At 38.0% G+C, this 24,390-nt stretch overlaps 1 protein-coding gene across 3 annotated transcripts in view; it reads left to right on the plus strand.

The window, feature by feature from the left end:
• The first annotated feature begins 1,326 nt into the window (after window positions 1-1,326).
• CWF19L2 (CWF19 like cell cycle control factor 2) overlaps window positions 1,327-24,390 on the plus strand; it is an 803,233-nt gene continuing 780,169 nt past the window's right edge. Inside the window, exons 1-2 of one of the 3 annotated variants that reach the window (XM_053708563.1) lie at window positions 1,327-1,445; window positions 4,759-4,860. In XM_053708563.1, coding sequence (XP_053564538.1) covers window positions 1,350-1,445; window positions 4,759-4,860 — 198 coding nt within the window. In that variant the 5' untranslated portion in view covers window positions 1,327-1,349. Of the gene's footprint in view, window positions 1,450-4,758; window positions 4,861-24,390 lie in introns of all 3 variants that reach the window. The other 2 variants (XM_053708564.1, XM_053708565.1) reach the window with 2 other exon arrangements.

Here is a 24,390-nt window from a genome sequence, read left to right on the forward strand (position 1 = left end):
GGCAAGGAATAAAATAGTGCAATATCCAGCTGAAGGCACGAAAGAGTTAACTTCACAGGACACAATACTAGTGGTTTAAAGGGACATTCAACACTGCCCACAACATTAATCTATGTTTCTAAACTAAGTCTAAAGAGCAAGCTTCAACGTTCCCCCTTTCTCTTACTTACTGCCTTCACTGTTCAATCCTCATCGATATCGTCAAAATTTGTCTCCTAATATGGCTGCTTAACTCCCCCCACTGTGACGTACAGCTCGTCTTCTTCAAACTAGCCGGCAGTTCTGTCCCATTTCTCCTACTTCAATCCCAACGCGTTCACGGGCGTTAGCGCATGCGCGATACAATAGGAACCTTAAAAGCGGAACCATCATAACCCAATAACGTAATAGAGTACTGTAAGTAATATCAGCGTAACGGAAACAACTTCTATTATTTTGGTTCCGCTTTTAGAGTTCCTAGTATATTGCGCATGCGCTAACGGCCGTGAACGCGCTTGGATTTCAGTCCAGGGAATGGGATCTCATTGGCTGCTAGTTTGAGAAAGAAGGCGAAGACGTCACGGTGGGGGGAGTTAGGAAGACATATTATGACAACAATTTGGAAGATGCGAAAGACGATTCAACAGTGAAGGTGGTAAGAGAAAGGGGGCACCTTGCAGCTTTATCCTTTTATTTAGTTTTGAAACATAGATTAATGTTGTGGGCAGTGTTGAATGTCCCTTTAAGAAAACTAAAGGCAGGAAGGAGACAAACTGAAGGCAGGAAAGGGTTAACTTCACAGGTTTTCATGCAGCCTGGTTACTCGCAGCATTGTAAAAAACACTGTGTTAATAGTTGCAGCACTGAGAATAAAAAACGTTAACATACTAAATTGGGCAGATGCTCCTAATATTACTTTACCCATTACTGAGCCACCTCACCTGTATTTACCATAACATCTAACCCTTATGCATAACCACGTTTCCGCATTGCTGCCCACCTACCGTAACTACTCTTGCTGCTCCCCCTCTAAGTGGAGAAGTCAGCGTTTCACTCACTCTGCATATCCATGCACATTTTATTTAGCATTCAGTCTTATTTTTCCTCTTCGTGTTGCTGCCCCTAATTCTCTCCACCTATTACTTTGCGACTTTCACTTACACTAGCAAAGCTATTTCACGCAATTCTTCGTTGCAGTTATCCATAAGCACTGTGGAAACCACGTACTATAGAGCTTCCCTATATCCCTTCTTTGAGACAAACTGCGCATGATTACAATCACTTGACGCGTGCGCATTTTTTATGTTGTCCCAGTGCTTTTCGCATGCGTAATATGCATTAGCTTGTACTACGCATGCGTGATATGGATCATGGTGTATGATTTGAAATACAGAGAGAAACTTCACATTGGAACGGGGTCTTCCAGCTCGTACTGTACTACCAGAAACGGGACGTTTGTTAAGTATGTAGGTCTGGCAAGATTCGCTTATTTGTAGTGTTATTATTTGGTTATGCACTCAGTACAGCTTTGTGTAAAGAGAAAATACATAAATATATGGTCCTGGGTATAAGAGTTTTGCAGTGCAGTGTGATGCCCCTAAGGTTAATACCAAACGAAACAGAAAACACACGTTTTGTTAATATTTACTCAGTATTCTGTGTGCAACTTTCTAGGAAGTGTTACTTTATGCTAACTCTGTCCAACATAAACAAATATATACCAACCTGTTTACCAGCATGCCTACTTCCCAATGCCTGTCAGACAAGAGAAGGCTACATACATGTAAGAGAAAGGAAATCAGTACATCTGATTAAGGACCCAGATAATATATTACATTTAGAGAAAGGGTTAAATGATATTACACAGCTAAGTGTTTTGATATGGCACGTTCTTTAATAAAACATATTCTGTGTCATTCCTTGCTATACCTGCCTAAGCAACATCCCATCCCATCCCATGTAAGCAATGTGCACTTCAACCTATCAGACCTAGCTCTCTGTCCAGCAGGACTAATCTATGTGCCAACACAAAATGTGGCATTGTAGCTTTTTATTCGGTTATGGAATTGCGGTATATTCTTGTGTAAAACAATAAATGAACAAACATATCATCTTGGCTATCAGTTACGTTGCATTGCAGTGTGGTGGTCAAAGGGTTAATACCAAACAAAAGCAGACAGTTCACATTTTGTCAATATTTCCTCTTGGTATTCTGTTCAGTGTAGCTATCCAGACAGTATTACCTTACGCCAACTGCCTTACTAAAATGTATTAAATTATTCACTTTGACCTACACATTATATACTACCATGCCCACTTTACAAAATCTGTCTGACAAAGGTAATCAGTACATCTCATTTATAATAGATCCCAAAAGTGTTTTACAATTAGAGAAATGGTTTAAAAGATATTACACAGTTTATTGAACATAAGTGATTTGATATGCCACTGTCAAATATATTGTGTGTGTCAGTCTTAGCTATCTGATGTTTACAAACCATAAATACACACCTACCTAATGCAAATCCCCCATGCAAGATATATACAATTCAGCCTATCAAACCTTGTTCTCTGTCTAGAAATAAGAACCTGGTAGCTGCCTAGCAAATAACACAAAATGTACCAGGTCATTCTGTTCAAGTTATTCACTCAGGCAAATTGTCCTATACTATTCTAGTTATGGCTGCAGATATACACCAATAACATTTGATTATGAAATAACAACCTAATGCGAAATTAAGTTTTACTATACCAGAATAGAAACATGAATATTTTCAACTTACCTAACTCTATATTTAATAATAAACTATAGACATGTACAAAGTACTAGTTATTGATATATTTCTAGCTCCCCATTAGGGCTGGGCGATATGGGCAAATTTTTTTTGTTGTTGCAATTTTCTTATAAATGACTATAACACCTTCATTTTTCAATTTAAAATGTATTTAAGATTACAGAATCTTAATGTACATGTTTCTCAATGTCCAATACACTCTGGCAGAATAAAAATACAATCTCTCTCTCTCTCTCTCTCTCTCTCTCTCTCTCTCTCTCTCTCTCTCTCTCTCTCTCTCTCTCTCTCTCTCTCTCTCTCTCTCTCTCTCTCTCTCTCTCTCTCTCTCAATCTCTCACTCTCCATAACCTACATTATTTTATTACACTGTGAGTATGCATTTAACTTGCAGCACTAATGTTCTATTAAAAAATAAGCAAACTTCATAAAATACAGTAATATTGTTAGTTCCAACGTGAGCAATCTCTGTGCTTGTAGAAATATTGCAAGTAATCATGCTCCATAGCATTCAATACTCTGCAGTAGTGTCTCTATAGCAAACAGTTATAGTGTAAAGTAAGCCAGCTGAGCTCTATAGTTTGAAGTATGATTCTAATGCAGAGGAGACAAGCTCTTTATCTTGCAATGGTGACCTCTGCCAAGTGAATCCCACTACACAACACTACCACAGTCACTTACCGGCCCCCCAAGCAGCATTTTCTTGTCCAGTGCAACAGCGGCTCCCTCCCACCATGAATAGAAAGCTGGCTAGCAGGACTCACGGTCTGCGCGCCCAAATACTTTAAATGGAGTATTTGGGCGCGCGCAGACTGTGCATCCTGCTTGCCAGCTTTCTATTCATGGTTGGAGCCGCTGTGCTTGCTGCTGCACCAGACAAGAAAACACTGCTAGTTCATTCAGCACTGCATGGCCGGCTATCCCTCCAGCTAGGTCCGACATGGCTGCCCCCCGGCCCCCGCCTGAGCTCAGTCAGTCACCATGTGCTAGTACAGTACTGATAAGTCACTGCCACCCCCCTTGCCCGCATGTGGCAGCTGCGGAGCCCTCCTGTACGTTATAGGTGACTTCATAGTGGGCGGGGTTATAAATTGCGTACACACGGTTCTTAAACCGCAGCGATTAATCACGGTTTAAAACCGCATCAGCTATTAATCGTGCAGCCCTACTCCCCATGTATAAACACCTTCTATCTTATTAATTGTATGTCAATTTAAGGTAAAAAGGTAATTTACATTGATTGTAAACTGGATCCAATTCTGCAGAATGTTACAGGCAATAGTCAGAAACAGGCCGAGGTTGTTACAGGGAAGACAGAAATAGACGTCAGCAGCCAAGGAATATCCAGAATAGTCGTCAGGGTCAGGCCAGGATCCAGTATCAAAATGACTGACAGACATCAGACGTCATAGCAAAAGTGACAGGCGGAAGAGTATCAAAAGTTCTGGTCCATAAATCAGTTTATTAGTCTGTAAATCAAGGTACAGGCAATTTTGAGGCAATAGGCATAAACTAGGGTACACGCTATGGTCAGCACCAGGAGATCAGGGAAGAAACTGGAATGCCATGGAGAATAAGAAAGCACATTAGCCATAGTCCCCATAGGTCTTAGCGCCAAAGCAGCTGCTGGGTCGCTTCCGATGCAGAGGTTGCAAATAGATTTGCACAGATATTTGTGTTGAGCTTTGACACAAATAAATCCAGCACTAAAAACAGTTGAGTGCCATATTTGGCATTTGATTCTAAAATAAATGCCGAATACAAAAAATGCACATGCCTACATATTACTTAACCTTTTATAATTAAATCTCAAGGTGATTACTGTCCCTTTAAGGAGCCAGACACATATAGGAGTAAATGTAGAACAATAAAATCTTAGGACCAAAGCTAGAATTTTAGTAGCCTACCTTGCTGATGGATAGATCAAGCCCTGCTTTATATGGATATATCACAAATGGCATTTATATTAACTTTTTTTTTTTTTTAGGCCAGCGATACTCATGAACATATGGAGAGGTGTAAGGAATGGAAACGTCCCAGAGTAGAGGACAGTATGAATAATATTAATGAGCGATCAGAAGTAGAAATGGTAATATATATTTGTTTAATGCCTTGTAAGCTCATGAACAATAAAGTATTTCTTATGTTTATAAAAGAAGCGACCGAAAGCTATTAGTAAACATGTCAGTTTTTGTATTATCGTTTGAGTAACAGGAGCTTGTGCAATTTAGGATAGTGAGAGGTCCAGACCTTTTTCTTTAATCATTGGTGATCATTTAAAGATCCAAGGTCTGGCGCGATGATCTAAGACATCTTGTCAGTACTGTAAGGGCCCTTTATAAGTGTTTATGCTATTCCTGTTTTATTTTATTTTTTTCTTACACATTATTAGAAATTAAGAACAGGGCTTCAACATATAACAATATATATTTCCATCTATGAAAAGGCACTCTGCTGTCTTTTTGTAATAGTACTCAGTTTAATATTTAACTAAGTTTTATTCCAAAAAGACTGTATAATAGTATTATATTGCCATAGTATATGTATTATTATATTGCCATATTAAACATGAAAATAAGTTTGGAATACAGCGAGTGCCTTCCTCTCTAATACTACAATGTAATGCTGTTTTTAAAGTGCACCCTGTTGTACTGTAGAAGTGAGTGCTACTAATTCTACTAATATTTTAGTTTTTTTTAAGAGTTCATGTTTCTTGAGTTCATCAGACATATGGAGGGTTAATAGATAACCTAGTACATAACAAATACCAGGTATCAATATACTATGTCATCTACAGAATTGGGATTAATGCCTTGTAACCTGTCCTTGTCATTGGCAGGGAAGCAGTGAGCAGCTCACAGTGCTATTCTCCTTTTTTCAGGCTGTGTTAACAGCTGTTTAGCACTGTTGCATTACAATGTGGCAGGCTGGCTTAGGGCTCTCTTCCCTTTCCTGTCCGTCATCTCCCTTCAGTGGCTCTTAAAGAAGTAGCGTACTGTTAGCTGCTGACTTGGAACTCTAAATGTTTGGGTCTTACTGCTGCATATGTTCTGGGTAATTAAGCAGTTAAATAATGTGTGAATGTGTTGTGTAGCATTGTTTTAAATCCCTTTATTATTTTTTTGGGTCAGTTCTTGGGCCTGTTTTGTTTAACATATTGATAAGTAATATTGGAAGTGGACTCCAGGGTAAGGTTTGCTTGTTTGCTGATAATACAAAAGTTTGTAACAGAGTTGATGTTCTAGGAGAAGTGGATCAAATGAGCAGTGATTTTTTAAAAAGAAAAACCTGGAGGACGTGGCAAATAAATAGAATCTAAAATGTAATATTACCAAGAGCAAAATTATGCATATAGGATCCAAAAACCCAAAGGCCAATTATAGTCTCAATGGTACATTACGTACTGTAACTAAAGAGGAATGGGAGAATTATTGTTTCAGATGATTTAAAATTTGGTACACAATGCAGCAGTGCCGCCAGTAAAGCTTGTCGTATACTTGCATTGGGAGAGGTATTAGTAGCAGAAATAGCAAGGGTCTTATACCACTTTACAGATTGCTAGTTAGGCCTCATCTGAAATACTGTGAACAGTTCTGGAGACCACATCTCCAGAAGGATATAAATAAACTAGAAATGTGTTTACATTTCTCGAATCCTAGCTAATTGCTAATAGTGATAGGAGGAATTAAAAATACTATTTGGACTAATATGCTTTGCATTCACACAAATTGTGTGTCTAAGTACATCTTCTGAGTTATTATTTCTTAGATGAATACATTTACCCAATACCATGGAGTGGTCACCACTGTTTTTAATTTTGATCTAATTCCCTTTACAACAAGCAGGTGATGCCAAAATAGATTGCTGATAATTTACAAGATAACTATTAATTACATTTCTGTTGACCTTGAAAATGTAACATGGGGAAAATAAAAAGGCAATATTTGGAGTACTTGATACATAGAATACATCAGTGTGAGGATGTATGCAGTTTAAAGGGATATTAAACCCCCAAAAATATTTTGTGATTCAAACAGTGTATACAATTTATTTAAAAAAAAATCCAATTTACTTTGATTATAAAATTTGCTTTGTTCCCATGATATTCTGTGTTGAAGAGATACCTAGGTAGGCATCTAGAGCCCTAAATGGCAGGAAATAGTGCTGCCCTCTAGTGCTCTTGCAAATGTATAACATTCTCGCAAAACTGCTGCCATATATTACTTCAGAAATGGGCCGGCTCCTAAACATACGTCCTTGCTTTTCAATAAGAGATACTAAGAGAACAAAGAAAAATTGATAATAGAAGTAAATTAGAAAGTTTTTTTTTTTTAAATCCCATGCTCTATCTGAATCATGAAAGAAACATTTTGGGTTTCATATCCCTTTAAACTAGAAACTTGCACTAGGAAGTTTAGCAAATGATGGAACTCTGCTGAACCCTATCTGGCTAAAAATACTGCTGATTCTTTGCTTTTGGCCTTGCAGAAAATTATTTTGTTCAGAATGCACAATAGGCTCCCAGCATCACAGTTACACATGAAAGTGCAAGAAAGCACATCCCTCCTTTCAAGCTGTATCAGAAAAACTCACTTTTAAACCAGAAAATATTGCATATTAAGTTGTAATGTTTTTTTCAGATACTATAGAGCCTACCTCTGCCCCTGTTTTGGTTCATCCAAACCCGGAATTGCCTTTTGTTGTAGAGTTTGATGCCTCTGATTCTGCTGTTGGTGCAATCCTCTCCCAGCGTACAGAGCCTAAGACGTTGCTACATCCATGTGCCTTTTACTCTTGACAGATGAATCTAGCAGAAATAAATGATGATATTGGTAATAAAGAGCTCCTAGCAATCAAATCTGCTTTTACGGAATGGACAAATCATTTAGAAGGAGTAGTTCACCCAATTTCAGTACTTACAGACCACAGAAATCTAGAATTTATTAAGCCAGCTAAAAGACTGTCAGACCGACAGGCAAGAAGGGTTTTTCTCTTGCTTCATTTCTGTGATTTCTCATAGACCTGGCAGCAGAAATCGAAAAGAAGATGCTCTGTCTCGAATGTTTTCTCACACTCCACAACCCACTGAACCAGAAAAGTATATTTTGTCTAAAGTCATTTTTTAGGTGCTACAATTTCTTCTACCCTGTTATCACAAATGAAAGGAGCATATGCTATACTTATGATCCCTTTTTTCTTTCTCCCCCCCCCCCCAAAAGATCCTTCTATGACAATGATTAATGGTTTTTGGGTTTACTGGAAAAAAACATTATGTACCAGGGTCTATTAGGTTGCATGTTTTACGCAGGTCATTAAGGAATAAGTAAAACCCAAGCACTGTTATCTCGTTCTTTCTGATGGCCCATTTTTCAGAAGGATATCCAGAAATATGTTTCATCCTGTGAGACTTGTGCCAGAAATAAAACTCCTCCTTCTTGTCCACTTGGGTTATTACAACCCCTTCCTGATCCAACCCATCCCTGGGGATCAATTTCTATGGACTTTATTGTAGAACTGCCTCCATCTGGGGAATATAGTACAATCTTGGTTGTTTATGATCGTCTATCAAAGATGATTCATTTCATTGCTACCTGTGGCCTCCCCACAGCTAAGAACACTGCATAGTTAATAATGCAGAATGTTTCAGCTGCACAGAGTTCCAGATTAAGTAATCTCTGACCGAGAGGTTCAATTAAAGGGACATTAAACACTAAATACATGCTAGATAGAATGATGCATTCAAAGAAAAGATTAGTCCATGACTAACATGTAGATGTATTTTTTTAAAGTTTTATTAGTTGTTTAAAAAGTGACAAAATAAGTGTAAAGTTTTATTGTCTATAAAACACTGGGAGCTGCCATGTTGTGACTTGTTACCTTCTCTGCTGTGGCCAATTAGGGACAGTTATAAATAGGTCACTAGAGTGTGCAGCCAATGGTTGTGCTGGATTTAACAGTGTTCTGCACTTCCATTTCTAACAGGAACTGAAAAGCTCACAATTTCAGAATGGAATTACAGGCAAAGAGGACAAAATAAATAATGAAAGTATATTGCAGAGTTGTTTTATATATACAATTTATCATTTTATATTACCATCTCAAAGTGTTTAATGTCCCTTTACTTTAACTTCTCGATTTTGAAAAAGTTTGTTCTGCTTTAGGTCAATATATCAAATACAAATTGTCTACTGCCTTTCAGCCACAAGCTAATGGACAAACAGAATGTACTAACCATACTCTAGAGCAATATCTGTTATATTTTCTTAATTATCAGCAGCATAATTTGGCTGATTTCCTACCTACAGCAGAATTTGCCTACAACAATGCAAAACACAGTTCTACCTCCCAGACTCCGTTCTTTGCAAGTTTTGGGTATCATCCAGCATTCATTAGTAACCACTCAACTTTAGATTGTATTCCAGCCGTAGAAAAACAACTTGCGGCTGTACATGAGACATAGTAACTTTTGAAAACAACGCTCAGTGAAGTTTTGTCTTAAAGTGACACATCCATCATTAAAATACTTTGGAATATCTCTCATTTAAGCAAAGCACATTTATTAAATTCTACTAAAAGGCGTTACAATATTGGAAAGAGCTGACTTTTACTTTTCCTTAGAATTAATATTATCCTGTTACTTTGTTTTAGAATGCTTATAATTGTTTTCTCAACTTGGTATTGCTCTAAATTGCAAACTGCAATATCAACGTTCATGGGGGTACACTGATCATCACAGATGATCAGATAGTTTCATATCCTAGGAATGGTAGTTTGTGGCTTGCGTATTTCTAGAATTGCAAACATTTTTATTATTCCTCCTGTACTTTGTCAATTTTCAAAACATACAGTAATTATATTCTGTGATATGTAAATTATTAGCTAAATTGAAGACATAAGAAGGTCCATTCCTTGTTGAATATTTTAGTCACTTTTATTTCCTGTTAGAATCCTTCCTTTTGCAGAGTATGGAATATTTTAAAGCATATGTTGTGTAGTTGAAAAGCTCATACAAGTGCAGATTTGCAGTATTTTATAGTTTATGTTTAAACAAAGTTACTTTTTAAAATTTAGTTATCAATGTTGCATAACTTTGAAACAAAATTGTGATTGTGCTAAAATCAGATGTGTAGTTATTACAAAACAGCCAGATTTTAATTAAATTGTTCAAGCCCCTTTTAACTTATTTAAAGGGTCATTGTAACATTTTCTCTCCTTTAACCCCCTTAGTGACCAGACCACTTTTCCATTTTCTGACCGTTTGGGACCAGGGTTATTTTTACATTTCTGCAATGTTTGTGTTTAGCTGTAATTTTCCTCTTACTCAGTTACTGTACCCACACACATTGTTTTTCTCGCCATTAAATGGACTTTCTAAAGATACCATTATTTTCATCATATCATATAATTTACTATAAAAAATGCTAAAATATGATGAAAAAATTGATAAAAACACACTTTTTCTAACTTTGACCCCCAAAATCTGTTACACACAACCATGCTAAATAGTTTCTAAATTTTGTCCTGAGTTTAGAAATACCCAATGTTTACATGTTCTTTGCTTTTTTGCAAGTTATAGGGCAATAAATACAAGTAGCACTTTGCTATTTCCAAACTATTTTTTTCCTTTCAAAATTAGTGATAGTTATATTGTAACACTGATATCTGTCAGGAATCCCTGAATATCCCTTGACATGTATATATTTTCTTTTAGTAGACAACCAAAAGTATTGATCTAGGCCCATTTTAGCATATTTCATGCCACCATTTCACCGCGAAATGCGATCAAATAAAAAAATAATTCATTTTTTCACCAACGTTTTCACAAACTTTAGGTTTCTCACTGAAATTATTTACAAACAGCTTGTGCAATTATGGCACAAATGGTTGTAAATGCTTCTCTGGGATCCCCTTTGTTCAGAAATAGCAGACTTATATGGCTTTGGCATTGCTTTTTGGTAATTAGAAGGCCGCTAAATGCTGCTGCGCACCACATGTTTATTATGCCCAGCAGTGAAGGGGTTAATTAGGGAGCTTGTAGGGTTAATTTTAGTTTTAGTGTAGTGTAGTAGACAACCCAAAGTATTGATTTAGGCCCATTTTGGTATATTTAATGCCACTATTTCATCGCCAAATGCGATCAAATAAAAAAAAATCGCTAACTTTTTTTCACAATTTTAGGTTTCTCACTGAAATTATTTATAAACAGTTAGTGCAATCATGGCACAAATGGTTGTAAATACTTCTCTGTGATCCACTATGTTCAGAAATAGCAGACATATATGGCTTTGGCGTTGCTTTTTGGTAATTAGAAGGCCGCTAAATGCTGCTGCGCACCACACTTGTATTATGCCCAGCAGTGAAGGGGTTAATTTGGTAGCTTGTAGGGAGCTTGTAGGGTTAATTTTAGCTTTAGTGTAGAGATAAACCGCCCACCTGATACATCCCTCCCAAACAGTTCTCTTCCCTCCCCAACCCCACAATTGTCCCAGCCATCTTAAGTACTGGCAGAAAGACTGCCAGTACTAAAATAAAAAACTTTTTTTTATTTTTATGTTGATTCTGCAGTGTTTAATCCCCCCTTAGCCCCCAACCTCCCTGATCTCCCCCCATACAGCTTTCTAACCCTCCCCCTCTACCTACTTGCCTCCATCTTGGGTACTGGCAGCTGTCTTCCAGTGTTCTGTCGATAACTCCAATTACTCGAAAACGCCAATCTGACATCACTTCCGGGGACTTTTTCTATTTAAATATCTGTTTTCTCTCGCACCGCCGATCTCTGGCATACAACCCAAGTAAACCTTGGGGAATGAGGTTTACAATGGGGAGTTTTGCCCCCCTTAAACCCCCCATGCGGAGGCACAATAAATAGTGGAGATAGGCGATTACAGTGCCCATTTTATTGGTTGTGAATCTTGTCATTCACTGGACACGGACCAATCAGATGTATGGAATCACCGGAAATGACGTCAGATTGGAGTTTGCAATGTATTGTAGTTCTCGATAGAACACCAGTACCCAGTTTGCCCCCCAAAAATTGTTTTTTTATTTATATATTCAAAATAAAGTATTTTCTGTAGTGTAGCTGCCCCCCTCATAACGATCGCTTCCAGCGCTTCAAACCCCAGAGGAAGTGCCAGGGACGTCCTTGGTCATTAAGGGTAGTTTTTTGTAGGACGTGCCGTCGTTAAGGGGTTAATGTGCTCCCAATTATCCATTGGGGAGGGGGGGGGATGAGAGGGATAGAGATTTTGTATGTGAAATAGCTGGCTGTTCTTTATTCAACCCCTACATCCATAATTAGCAATTAAATTACTAAAATAAATAACATTTAAATGTTTGCTTTACTTGCAGGCTCAGCCCATAGCTATGTGCATGTCCCAGAGAACAACAAGTGATGGTTTTAAAGAGCAAAACCATCTATTTCAAATACTCTGCAGTAGGTATAACATTTGCAATAGGTTAAGGGAAAACACATTTTATAGTACAGTGTCCTTTCATATAGAAAAAAGTGCTGTTTTTCAGAAAAAAATCAATAACGTATACTTGGGATTTTTAAAAGGTACTAAAGCTGACATGACTTGAATGTATTTTCATAAAACTATGTATTATATTTTTCATTAAGTACGCTGATAGCTGTTGACTTGATGACCTTATAGTTTGAAGCCTTTAACTTATATTATTATTTTAAGTTATTTCATTCAGATTAGATTTTGTTTTGCAGCAGCTCACAGAGCAGGTTGTACAGTTATGTAGCCACCTGACATGCTCAGCAAAGTGCTTTTTCTTTGTCCAGCAAATAAACATGAATTTCAGGTGTCTGTCAACAGGGGTAGCCTATTTTGTGTTCGCTTCTCCACACACATTTTTACATCCAGGAGATAAATTATAGTACAGACTTCAGAGAGGCAGAAGTCAATTCTCAAAAAAAAGTGCCAGAGATGAGAGCTACCTCCCATAGAAAGTGCTTAAACTCTCTGGGAAACAGAATCTCACTGGGGAGATTGGGTGTAACAGGGGAGCATCTGGCACTGATATAAATTCTCAGTGTGCAACAAATACAAATTAAACTGAAATGTTTTTACTACAGTTTAACTTGAATTTCCTTCTAGTTTAGTATACATTACTTTTCTGTCAAAGTATATTGTGAATTTTGAACAAACTTCACCTGCATACTGCAGGCAAGGTAAATCGGTGAAACCTACAAGTGGAGAATATGATACTTGTGAGAGAGATTTATACACACCCAGGGAATTCTCTGCCCCTCCTCCCTGCCTGAAACTGACAAGCATATTTCACATAGAAAAAATGCAAATTGCAGTGCAATTTGTAAAAAATGCACAGAAATTGATATACAGAGTATAATCCTAAATTTATTAAATTTACACAGAAACATTCAAAGCACAATCGGAATTTGGAAAATCAAAAACCATACAGTGCTGTATACAAAAATTAAGCTTTGCACTATTTTGTGTTTAATACGTTTAATTGTAAAAATGTTTTAAAATTTTCCTTTACTGAAATGAACAAAATACAAAAGGTACAAAAAAATAGCAATATGTTTCGCTGGATACAGTCATGTGCAAAAAAGTAAAAGATAATTGTACCAGATACAAATAAAACTAAAAAAAACCCAACTCATAGATAAATACAATTACATCTATAAAGTGTGAGACGCAGCAAAGAGTAACAAGTAGTAATTAATGAGATGATATTAAGAGCGCCTAAAAAAAGCGTGGATGACCAATATCTTATATTGACAATATGGTCACTGTTCTAATAGGATCACGACCATGTGGGAATATATTCTTCACAAATAAAATAATTGTAATAAAACTTTAAAGAGAAGAAATGAAGTGTAAATGCAACATAACTCTTATGTACTATATTATGATGTGCTTGTCACTCCTTCATATCCAGAAATGCAGGGAATGCCCCTTGGAGAGCTACAGTAATTCTAGAATCTTGTGAGGGATCTCACAGTACTAGAGAACCATTTTAGATAATCTCATATGATCAAAGATCTTGAGAGAATTAAGCCCTAAGGGCCTGATGATAAATATTCTCCTTCTTGTAGAGAAATTGTAGTGCAAACTTCACAGGGGCTAAACTCACTGAATGATCAAAGAAAAGGATGAAACTCTCCAGCACTGTGAGATCTCTCTCATTTTTGTATCTGAAGGAGAGACAAGCACAGTGCAATACTACAGCACTGCATGATATGAGAGTTTTGTTACACTTACACTATGTGCATTGTATTTTATATTATTTTACATTCCAGATTGATTCCTTTCAGTATTATTACATTCAAGCTCTGCACTTTCTATGTTATATATATATATATATATATATATATATATATATATAATTTTTTAGAAACTTTCTTTATTGAGGCTTTCTGAGAACAGACATATACATATTTATAATTTTTTGCTGGTTACATAGATTTTTGACCAGATGATAGTTAACTTGATCTTTCTTTGGTTCTCTTAGCAGTCTGTTTTGGTAAGAGTGTCATATTCTGGGTATTTCGTCTGGTTTTTCTTCAGCCATTTCAACATTTTATATATTTTACATAAACTCCTTATAACATTCAAATAAATCAAATCAAATATTTCTTACTATTAAACTCCTATTAAATGCCTCTCACATTTTCCACTGGATCCTTTTACTCTGCCATATTATTAATACTGTATAAGTCAAAGAAAGGAAACAAATACTGTAATCAATTCCTAAAAGAATAGTTTTTAAGGTTGTCTGTAAAGCTGTCTGGTTTTAGGTTTCTGGCCAGTTGTATACCCAGATACTTAAAAATGTTTTTGACTATTTTGAATGGGAAGGAAGGGATTTGCTCGCCTTCCACAGGGCTTAACCACATGAGTTCGAATTTGTCTCTGTTAATCTTATAACCCGATATCTTTCCAAAAAGGTCAGTAAGGGACATAAGAGTGGGTATATTTTTGTGCGGATCAGGAACAATCAGTACCATATCATCGGCATATAGGGAGAGATGCATAGTTTCTGAGGCTAATCTCAGTCCAGGCATGGTGTTACTAATTTTACAGCTAGCGGTTCAATTACCAGGTCGAAGAGAAGAGGGAATAGTGGGCATCCCTGCCTTGTGCCTCTGTATAATCTTAAGCTCTCCGAGACCATACAGTTAATAATTAGTGCATAAAAGTGCATTTACAGCGCCAGCATCCAAACAGATACAAGCTCCCAAAGTGAGACCCCTAAAAACTAAAAAAATGAATATCAATATAGAAAGAGGGAGCCAGCTATAGGCTAAAGTATCAGAATAATATTAAAATACATTTATTACATTCACATAAACTAGGGTACCCTATGTACATATAACAATTTGATTGAAAACAATTACAAATTATTTAAAAACAATAGAGTAAGTGCCCCTCCGGAGAGAGGGGAACACCAAAACATATAAACACTGAAAAATGTTAATTAAAAGTCCCAAATGATATAAAAAGTCTTAATAAGTGATGATATCCTTAACAAATGTCCTGTGTAACAGATCCGGTGCCCTTGTGAATCCAATTAATCCTTTGTGTATGACGGGGTATCCAAAAAAATCAAAAATCAAAATAAAGATGGTTATCAAAAATATATGATAAAAAAAAAAATGGAGAAAAGTAAATCAAGTGAAAAAAGTGAATAATAAATCCATTCTCTTGAAAAAGACCCAGCTTTTGGGCTGAAACGCATTGATGTATATGTTATAAGTAGTCACTGCTCGAGTTTACATATAGGGTAAGCCTATTTTCAATTAAGTTTATATTCATATTAGCGTTATTGCACTATGTGATTTTTGTTTTTCACAGGTACTGCAATTTTTGGATCCTATTGGATTTCTTATTCACTTTTTTACTTGATTTACTTTTCTCCAATTTTTTTTTTTTTTAATTTTTAATAATTAGTGCAGCTTGAGGGTCAGAATACAATTTTGTAATGATCTAAACAAAGTTTCCCTGTATTTTAAATTTATCTAATGAATAAAATAAGTGTTCCCATAAGACCTTGTCGAAGGCCTTTTCTGCATCTACTGCGAGCCGGCAGGCCTTTGGTAGTGTGGGTGTTTTGGTCTGCTTCCCCTGTGATGACCAGTAGTATGAGAGAAGAAGTTATTACTTTCTAATGTTTGATACTGAGTGATTTTGCTAACCTATTTGCTAGAATATTAGTAAGGATTTTATAATCTTTGTTCAGTAATGATATTGGGCAGTACAGAGTCGGGTCTCTACCTGGTTTAGCAATTAGGCTGATATAAGCCTCTACAAACCTATTAGAAATATGTGTTTCCCCTGTGAGTAAGTCATATAATTTGACTAGATCTGTAGTGATTGTGGGATTCAGAATTTTATAAAATTTGCCTGGTAGTCCTTTAGGCCCTAGCGTTTTTCCTTGGTTTAGTTCCCTAATTACCTTGCTTATCTCCTCTGATGTGATAGCCATATTGAGTTTGTCTGATTTCACATTAGATTTGACCAGAAATTTTCTTTAAGGTTTGCGTCTATTGGTGCATTATTATAAAGATTTTGATAATATTCAATAAAAGCTTTAGAGATTTTAAGATTGTCTGTTACTATTGAGTTTTCTATATTAATGCTGGTTATTGGATCGTGTGCTTTTAGTACTTTTGTCAATGCCGCTATTTTTTTCGTTTTTATTTCCGAATCAGAAAACATTCCCAACGTTTTATATGTATGTAATGAGTTGTCTAGCAAGTACAGTAATCACACCGTCTTTCCCTGTTCAATGAGTTTCTTGCATTAGGGTGCAAATTCTCTTCTTAGTCTTGTCACCTCTATTGAGTAATCTTGGAAAATAAGAATCTTGCCCTCAAACAGGAGGGGGCCATTTTGCCAGTAATCTCTCAGAATGTCGGTTTTGTTCTTGAAATGTAGATACTTTATCATGACTTGTCGCGGGAACTTTGTCAGATGTTTGTCTCCTCCTGTGTTCCCAACCCTGTGTGCCCTCTTTGCTTTGTATTGCAGTGCGGTTTCTGGTATTTTGAGAACCATTGGTAGTGTTTTTTTTCTGCAAAGTCTATGAGAGTAGAGCTCGTGACCTTTCCTGGTAAGCCCACTATGCGCAGGTTGTTGAGGCGCAATCTGTTTTCAAGATCATTTATTTTTTTCAAATAAAGCTGCATTTTGTTTCTGCAAAGCTGTGATGGTAGTAGATTGAGATCTTTGTAGGTTTTCTACTCCTGAAATGCAATTTTCTGCTCTGGTGATTCTGTTGGAGAATCGTTTGAGATCAGCCGCCATGGTGTCCATTCCTGTCTGCAGCTGCTCCATCTTTGGAAGGAACAGTGCCAAGAGTTGTGACAATTGGGTGAGTATCAAGACTGATTGCATTTAGATCTGTTTCTCTGCTATCTGATGATGTTGAGAGCTCAGCTTGGTGTTAAGATCTCTTATCATGCTGTTTTTGTTTAGCTGCCATGGTATCTGTGGTTTTCATAAAGCTCAAATAATATTTCTGCATACAGGGAAAAGCTTCAGGATGTCAGCTTAGAACTTAATTTCAGCTATGCCAGTTCAGTAATTCGTGGGTAAGCCCCAGTGAAGGAGAGAGTGTTCTCTAGTAGGCCCCTATTGCTTATATATGTGGAGAGTGTTGTATTAAAATTTAACAGTGTGAGGAGTTAAACACCATGCCCTTTCCTGCAAGTTTTAGCTGTTCAGCTCCTTTTAGCATAAAGTCCACATTTGCTGTGGCCGTTAATGTTGTGGCATTGTGAGGTTCGATCATATTTTAGAGTTGTTGGGTAAGGGGGGATCTTCTGGCTCAGTGTTCTCTTTTCATTTTAAGGCATATAGTGTTAATGCAGTCTGTTGCTTGCGTGTGTGACACATATTAAGTTGTGCCAGGCTAGTCACTATATTATACAGTGTTTAAAGGAAGATTATTATCTTTATATGACTCGCGGTTCTTTTTTTTTTTTTTTTTACTGTCCGTATTGCCTGTGGTCTGATGATCTGGACATGTGCGTCTTTCGTAGTAGTAAGGCTTTGCTGGCGGAAGAAGTCTTCTCCACGTGGCAACGGCGGACGATTGTATGCCTTTTCCTATCCCTGCCCCTTTCTAATGTTTTGTGTGGCACTATCGTGGTTTTATTTCACTTCCTCTTCTTGTGTACTATTGCTCCGCTTTTCTGGGACTTCTTGAAGTTGTGCCCGCACTAAGCTGCTGAAGCTGGCCGCATGTGTGTTTCAATGTGCCTATTATGGCGCTCTGTGTTGTCTCGGCTCCCGGTGGTGGAGTGGTCTTGTAGCACCTCTCTTGGTCTCTTACCGGGCAGGGGAGTGTTATCCTGCCTATGGTGGCACTAGGAGTGTGCTTTGGATGGCAAATGGCAAGTGAAATTAGGAGCGACCCTGGAGCTCTTTTTCCATGCCACTGTCCTGTTAGCTCTCCCACCAGAAGTCTTCTCTATGTTATATTTTAATACATTTAGTTTTAGATCCAGCAGGGATTTTACAAATTCTAGTTATGTTTTGAAAGTTTCTGTGTTACTTTAACAAATTAGGATCATACTTTATATATGTGTATCTTTTACAACATTGCATTTGGTATTTTCTCTATTGTAAAATAAAACATAGCTTTTAGAAAGTGGGAAGGACACAGGGGTGTTCCTTGGGCTGAACATGGGAGTTCCCAGGGTTTGTCTAAAGCTCTCAAGTCTTATGATATGCTGTTCAGCCTAAACAAGCTGAGAAAAATAATACTAAACTATAGGCAAAGGCAAGTTAAATTGTAGTGAAAACCTTTCAATCTACTTTGTAATTGATGCAAACTGAGGTTTTATATTAGCCCCAGTTGTTTTCCAATTTATTTCTACTCCCCTTTGAAATTCTGTATCGCAGTGAACTTCATTACTTTCTATGGAAGGCCTCTCTCATCTTTCTGGGACTTCCAGGTTCCGCCCTTTTTCTTATAACGTTCTGTAAATTAAGCCCCTGTGAAGTCTGCACTATCATTTCTCTCCAAACTAGAGACTCTTTGGTTATCGGGCCCATAGAAAGTAATGAAGCTCTCTGGGAATCTGAAGCTGTCAGTTTTTTAGTTTTATTTTAAAAGAAGAAATACCAAGTGCAATGTAATTTCTGAAAGATACACATACATATACAACCTATGTTCCTAATTTGTTAAAGTTACACAGAAACTTTGAAAGTATAATCATAATTTGTTAAATCACAATTCTAAATACACTACTGTATACAAAATAAAATACAAAACAGGAAGTGCAAAGTTTAAATGTAATATAAAATACAAAGCACAAATTGTAAATGCTGCATAACTGTCATGTCATGCAGTGCTATATTGCACAGGGCTTGTTTCTCCTTTACAAACAAATGCAGGGAATAACCATTGGAGACATAAAAGCAAAATCTGCCTTTTTAGAATTTCACTAGGGATCTCACACTGCTGGAGGATGATTTTAGATTTTCTCACTTGAGAGGAGAACTTTAGATCATAAGGCCTTAAGGGCCCAATTCTCTTAAGCTCTCTTGTCTGTTGAGATTCTATAAGATGCCTTGTCCGTGTTATGAGACCCCTCAGTGATTGTTTTAAATACTTTTTTGCATTGAGAACTATGTATCTAATGAAGCGGGATTCACTTCTATACGTGTTATGTTAAATAGAGACACTTACTTACAAAATAATACTAAGTAAAATAAGATGATCATTTTTCGACATGACTGCAAGTTCTTTAGAATCGGGCTATTTAACTTTTTTTTTTACATAAAGACAGCACCAGCACCAGCACCATGCACCATGGTAGTGCATTAAATGGATACCTCCTCCAGCCTTTCCCAATGCAGAGTGCTTTAAATGTTTAAAATGTTGTTGGTTCCTTTCCGAGTTGTGGCACGGTAGTGAGGCAGAAAATAGGGGGTATTGGCGCACATCTATTTGCAAATAAACAACACATTTCTTTCCAATAGCACAGAGAGTCCACAAATCCATTTCAATTACTAGTGGGAATTCAACTCCTGGCCACCAGGAGGAGGCAAATAACACCCCAGCAGAGCTGTTAAGTGTCACTCCCATTACCCATAATCCCCAGTCATTTTTTGCCTTGAACATCGGGAAAAGGACCTATCTTCTCTGGAAATGATTGTCCCAGTTCCTATAGCGGAACAGGATCAAGGATTTTATTCAAACCTTTTTGTGGTTCCCAAAAAGGAGGGAACCTTCCGTCCAATTTTAGACCTCAAGTATCTCAACAAATTTTTCAAGGTTCCGTCCTTCAAAATGGAGACATTCTTCCCTTGGTTCAGGAGGGTCAGTTTATGACTACCATAGACCTGAAGGACGTGTATCTTCATGTTCCTATTCACAAGGAACATCACCAATTCCTGCGGTTTGCCTTTCTAGACAAACACTTCCAATTTGTTGCCCTTTTCTTCAGCCTTGCCATGGCTACTCAGATCTTTACAAAGGTCCTAGGGGCTCTTTTGGTGGTGGTCAGATCTCAGGGAATAGAGGTGGCGCCATACCTGGATGACATCTTGGTTCAGGCTCCATCTTTTCATTAGCAAAATCCCACATAGAATCTCTGTTGTCTATTCTTCGTTCCCACAGGTGGAAAGTAAATCTGCAAAAGAGTTACCTGGTGTCAGACACCAGGGTATGCTTTTTGGGGATGATCATAGACTCTCTGTCCATGAAGATTATCCTAACGGACATCAGAAAGTCCAACATTTTTGCTGCTTGTCTTTCACTTCTGTCCTCTATCCATCCATCAGTGGCTCAGTGTATGGAAGTCATTGGTCTAATGGTTGCTTCCATGGGCATTATTCCTTTTGCTCGTTTCCATCTGAGACCTCTACAGTTATGCATGCTCAGTCAATGGAACGGAGACTACTCGAATCTCTCTGAGGATAGTTTTAGACCCCCTAACGAGAAACTCTCTATCCTGGGGGATTTCTCAGGACCATCTGTCTCGGGGAACATGCTTTCTGAGACCATCCTGGGTGATTGTGACTACAGATGCCAGCCTGTCAGGCTGGGGAGCAGTTTGGGTCTCTTTAAAGGCTCAGGGTCTTTGGACTCATGAAGAGTCTTCTCTCCCAATAAATATTCTAGAGTTGAGAGCAATCTTCAATGCCCTAACAGCTGGGCCTCAATTGTGTTTGGTCCGGTTTATCAGATTCCAGTCAGACAACATCACCTCTGTGGCGTATATCAACCACCAGGGAGGAACCTGGAGTTCCTTAGCTATGAAAGAGGTGACTCACATTCTTCAATGGGTGGAGTCTCACGATTTGTCTTCTCTCTGCCATCCACATCCCAGGGGTGGACAACTGGGAAGCGGATTTTCTGAGCAGGCAGACGTTTCACCCTGGGGAGTGGTGTCTCCATCCGGAGGTATTCTCAATGATAACCCTCAGGTGGGGGGTTCCGGAATTGGATCTGATGGCGTCTCGTCTTAACGCCAAGCTTCCAACGTACGGGTCAAGATCAACCACCAGGGAGGAACCTGGAGTTCCTTAGCTATGAAAGAGGTGACTCACATTCTTCAATGGGTGGAGTCTCACGATTTGTCTTCTCTCTGCCATCCACATCCCAGGGGTGGACAACTGGGAAGCGGATTTTCTGAGCAGGCAGACGTTTCACCCTGGGGAGTGGTGTCTCCATCCGGAGGTATTCTCAATGATAACCCTCAGGTGGGGGGTTCCGGAATTGGATCTGATGGCGTCTCGTCTTAACGCCAAGCTTCCAACGTACGGGTCAAGATCAAGAGATCCACAAGCAGCTCTGATCAATGCTTTGGCGGTTCCTTGGGACTTCGGTCTTGCGTACCTGTTTCCTCCGTTTGCTCTCCTTCCTAGAGTTATTGCTCGTATCAAACAGGAGAGGGCGTCAGTGATTCTAATAGCTCCTGCCTGGCCTCGCAGGATCTGGTTCGCGGATCTGGTGAAGATGTCATCTCTTCCCCCTTGGAGGTTGCTTTTTCTATTTCAGGATCCCTTCCTCCACCCAAATCTAGATTCTCTGAAGCTGGCTGCTTGGAGATTGAACGCCTAGTCTTAGCTAAGGGTGTTTTTTCTGAGAAAGTCATTGATACCATGCTTCAGGCTCATAAACCTGTTAATCGCACGATTTACCAAAAGGTATGGCATAAATACCTTTATTGGTGCGATTCAAAGGGTTTCTCTTGGAGTCGGGGGTGAGGGTTCCCCACATTTTGTCTTTTCTTCAGGATGGCCTGGAAAAGGTTTATCAGTCAGATCTCTGCACTGTCTATTCTTTTACACAAACATCTAGCAGATCTGCCAGATGTTAAATCTTTTGTGCAGGCCTTGGCCAGAGTCAGGACTGTGTTTAAATCTGTTGCTCCTCCTTGGAGCCTTAATCTTGTTCTTAAAGTTCTGCAGCAGGCTCCGTTTAAGCCTATGCATGCAGTTGATATTAAGTTGTTATCTTGGAAAGTTTTTTGTTTCGTCTTGCTATTTCTTCTGCCTGCAGAGTTTCCGAGCTTTCCGCTCTGCAATGTGATTCTGCAATCTACTGCCCTATTTGTTGTTTTCTTTGGTAAGTGTAAGGGTCAGAAGGCCACTTCTACTATTTGGTTGGCTTATGAGACAGCTGGACAACAGCCTCCTGAGAGAATTACGGCTCATTCCACTAGGGCTGTCTCTTCTTCCTGGGCCTTCAAAAATGAAGCTTCTGTGGAGCAAATCTGCAGGCTGACCACTTGGTTTTCATTGCATACCTTTTCAAATTCTACAGATTTTATACTTTTGTCTCGGCTGATGCTTCCTTCGGGAGAAAAGTTCTTCAAGTGGTGGTGCCTTCTGTTTAGGTCCGCCTGTCTTGTTCTCCCTCCCTTCCATTCTGTGCCTTCTAGCTTGGGTATTGGTTCCCACTAGTAATTGGAATGAATTTGTGGACTCTCCATGCCATTGGAAAGAAAACATTATGCTTACCTGATAAATTTCTTTCTTTCCTGGCATGGAATCCACAACCCGCCCTTAATTTGTTTTAAGACAGCCCTTTTTGTATAAACCTCAGGCACCTCTATACCCTTGTGTCATCTATTTCCATTTTCCTTCGGCCGAATGACTGGGGATTGTGGGTAATGGGAGTGACACTTAACAGCTCTGCTGGGGTGTTCTTTGCCTCCTCCTGGTGGCCAGGAGTTGAATTCCCACTAGTAATTGGAATGGATTCGTGGACTCTCCATGCCAGGAAAGAAAGAAATTTATCAGGTAAGCATAAATTTAGTTTTTTTAAATGCTGCAAAAAATTGCCTGCAAAAACATCTATTTTTTTTAAATAAAATTGGGATCCTAGTCAAACAATATGGCCATAGTCTGCTTAGCCAGTCACCAACTTACAGAGTGTCCCAATATTGACTGGTCCTAACACTACAGTACTTTGCCATTATGGGCTGAATTATTCCTGCTTTTTCGCTTCATAATAGAATGAGACTCCTTGGCTTTGGGAGTGCTGCCAATGTGATTAAGTAGTTACACAAAATAGGGGCTATTGGCGCACAGCCATTTGCATAAACAACACAGGCCTTTCCACTGTCATTGTGTTAACAAAATCTCCAATGTTTGGCTTCAGCAAAAATGAGTTAAATAATTAGGAAGAGATATGTGGCAAGGTTAAGCTTGTGAAGCCTGTCGTGTGCTCTTTCAGTTTTCAGGGTTGGAAAACCCTCAAGTTCACACTTAAATTATAGGAAAAAAGAGGACAAATAAATAATGAAAGTTTATTATAATGTTCTTTACGTTGCATAAGGGACATGAAACGCACATTTTTTTTCCTTTATGATTCAGGTAGAACATACATTTTTAAACAACTTTCCAATTTTACTTTTATTATTAATTGTGCTTTAATCTCTTGGTATCCTTTATTGAAGCAATGCACTACTGGGAGCTAGCTGAGCATGTTGGTAAGCCAATGATAATAGACAAATATTTGCAGCCCCCAATCAGCAGCTAGCTCCTGTCCCTAACTGGGTATCATTTTCAGCAAAGAATACCAAGAGAACTATGCGAATTAGATAATATAAGTAAATTGGAACATTGTTTAAAATTGCATGCTCTATCTGAATCATGCACAAAAAAGGGTTTTATGTCACTTTAATGTAAAACTGTGCTTATTTTTGAACTAATCAAATCGTATTTTGAAATAAGTAGGGTCTCCCTTATATGGCGATAGCCGTAAACGCACACAGAATAAGTCCTACAAGGACCAAACAAGTGAATGCACAGTTCAATAATGGAGTATTTGCTTCTGCAATTAATGCATAAGGGCACTCACTTCCATTGGATATTGCTGAGAAACCTCATTAAAATAAAAAAAGCCATATCAGGGATAAATGCAGGAACACGTAAATGAATAGAGAGGAATGATCAGTATTAAACTTTTATATCAGCAAAAATAAAAAAATAAATGAATGAACATATGGTTAAAATGCATGGTTTTTTTATGCATGTGAGCAGGTTGCTCAAGATGACCATCTCTTTAACAATTTATTTTGGTTTACAATGTTAAAGTGTTTAATGTCCCTTTTAACTTTTCCCCAATTGTCTTCCACAATGCTCCCACCCCTTTTATTTATTTTGATAATGTAATT

The sequence above is a fragment of the Bombina bombina genome, chromosome 3 (genome assembly GCF_027579735.1).
Source record: "Bombina bombina isolate aBomBom1 chromosome 3, aBomBom1.pri, whole genome shotgun sequence".
Classification (NCBI taxonomy): Eukaryota; Metazoa; Chordata; class Amphibia; order Anura; family Bombinatoridae; genus Bombina; species Bombina bombina.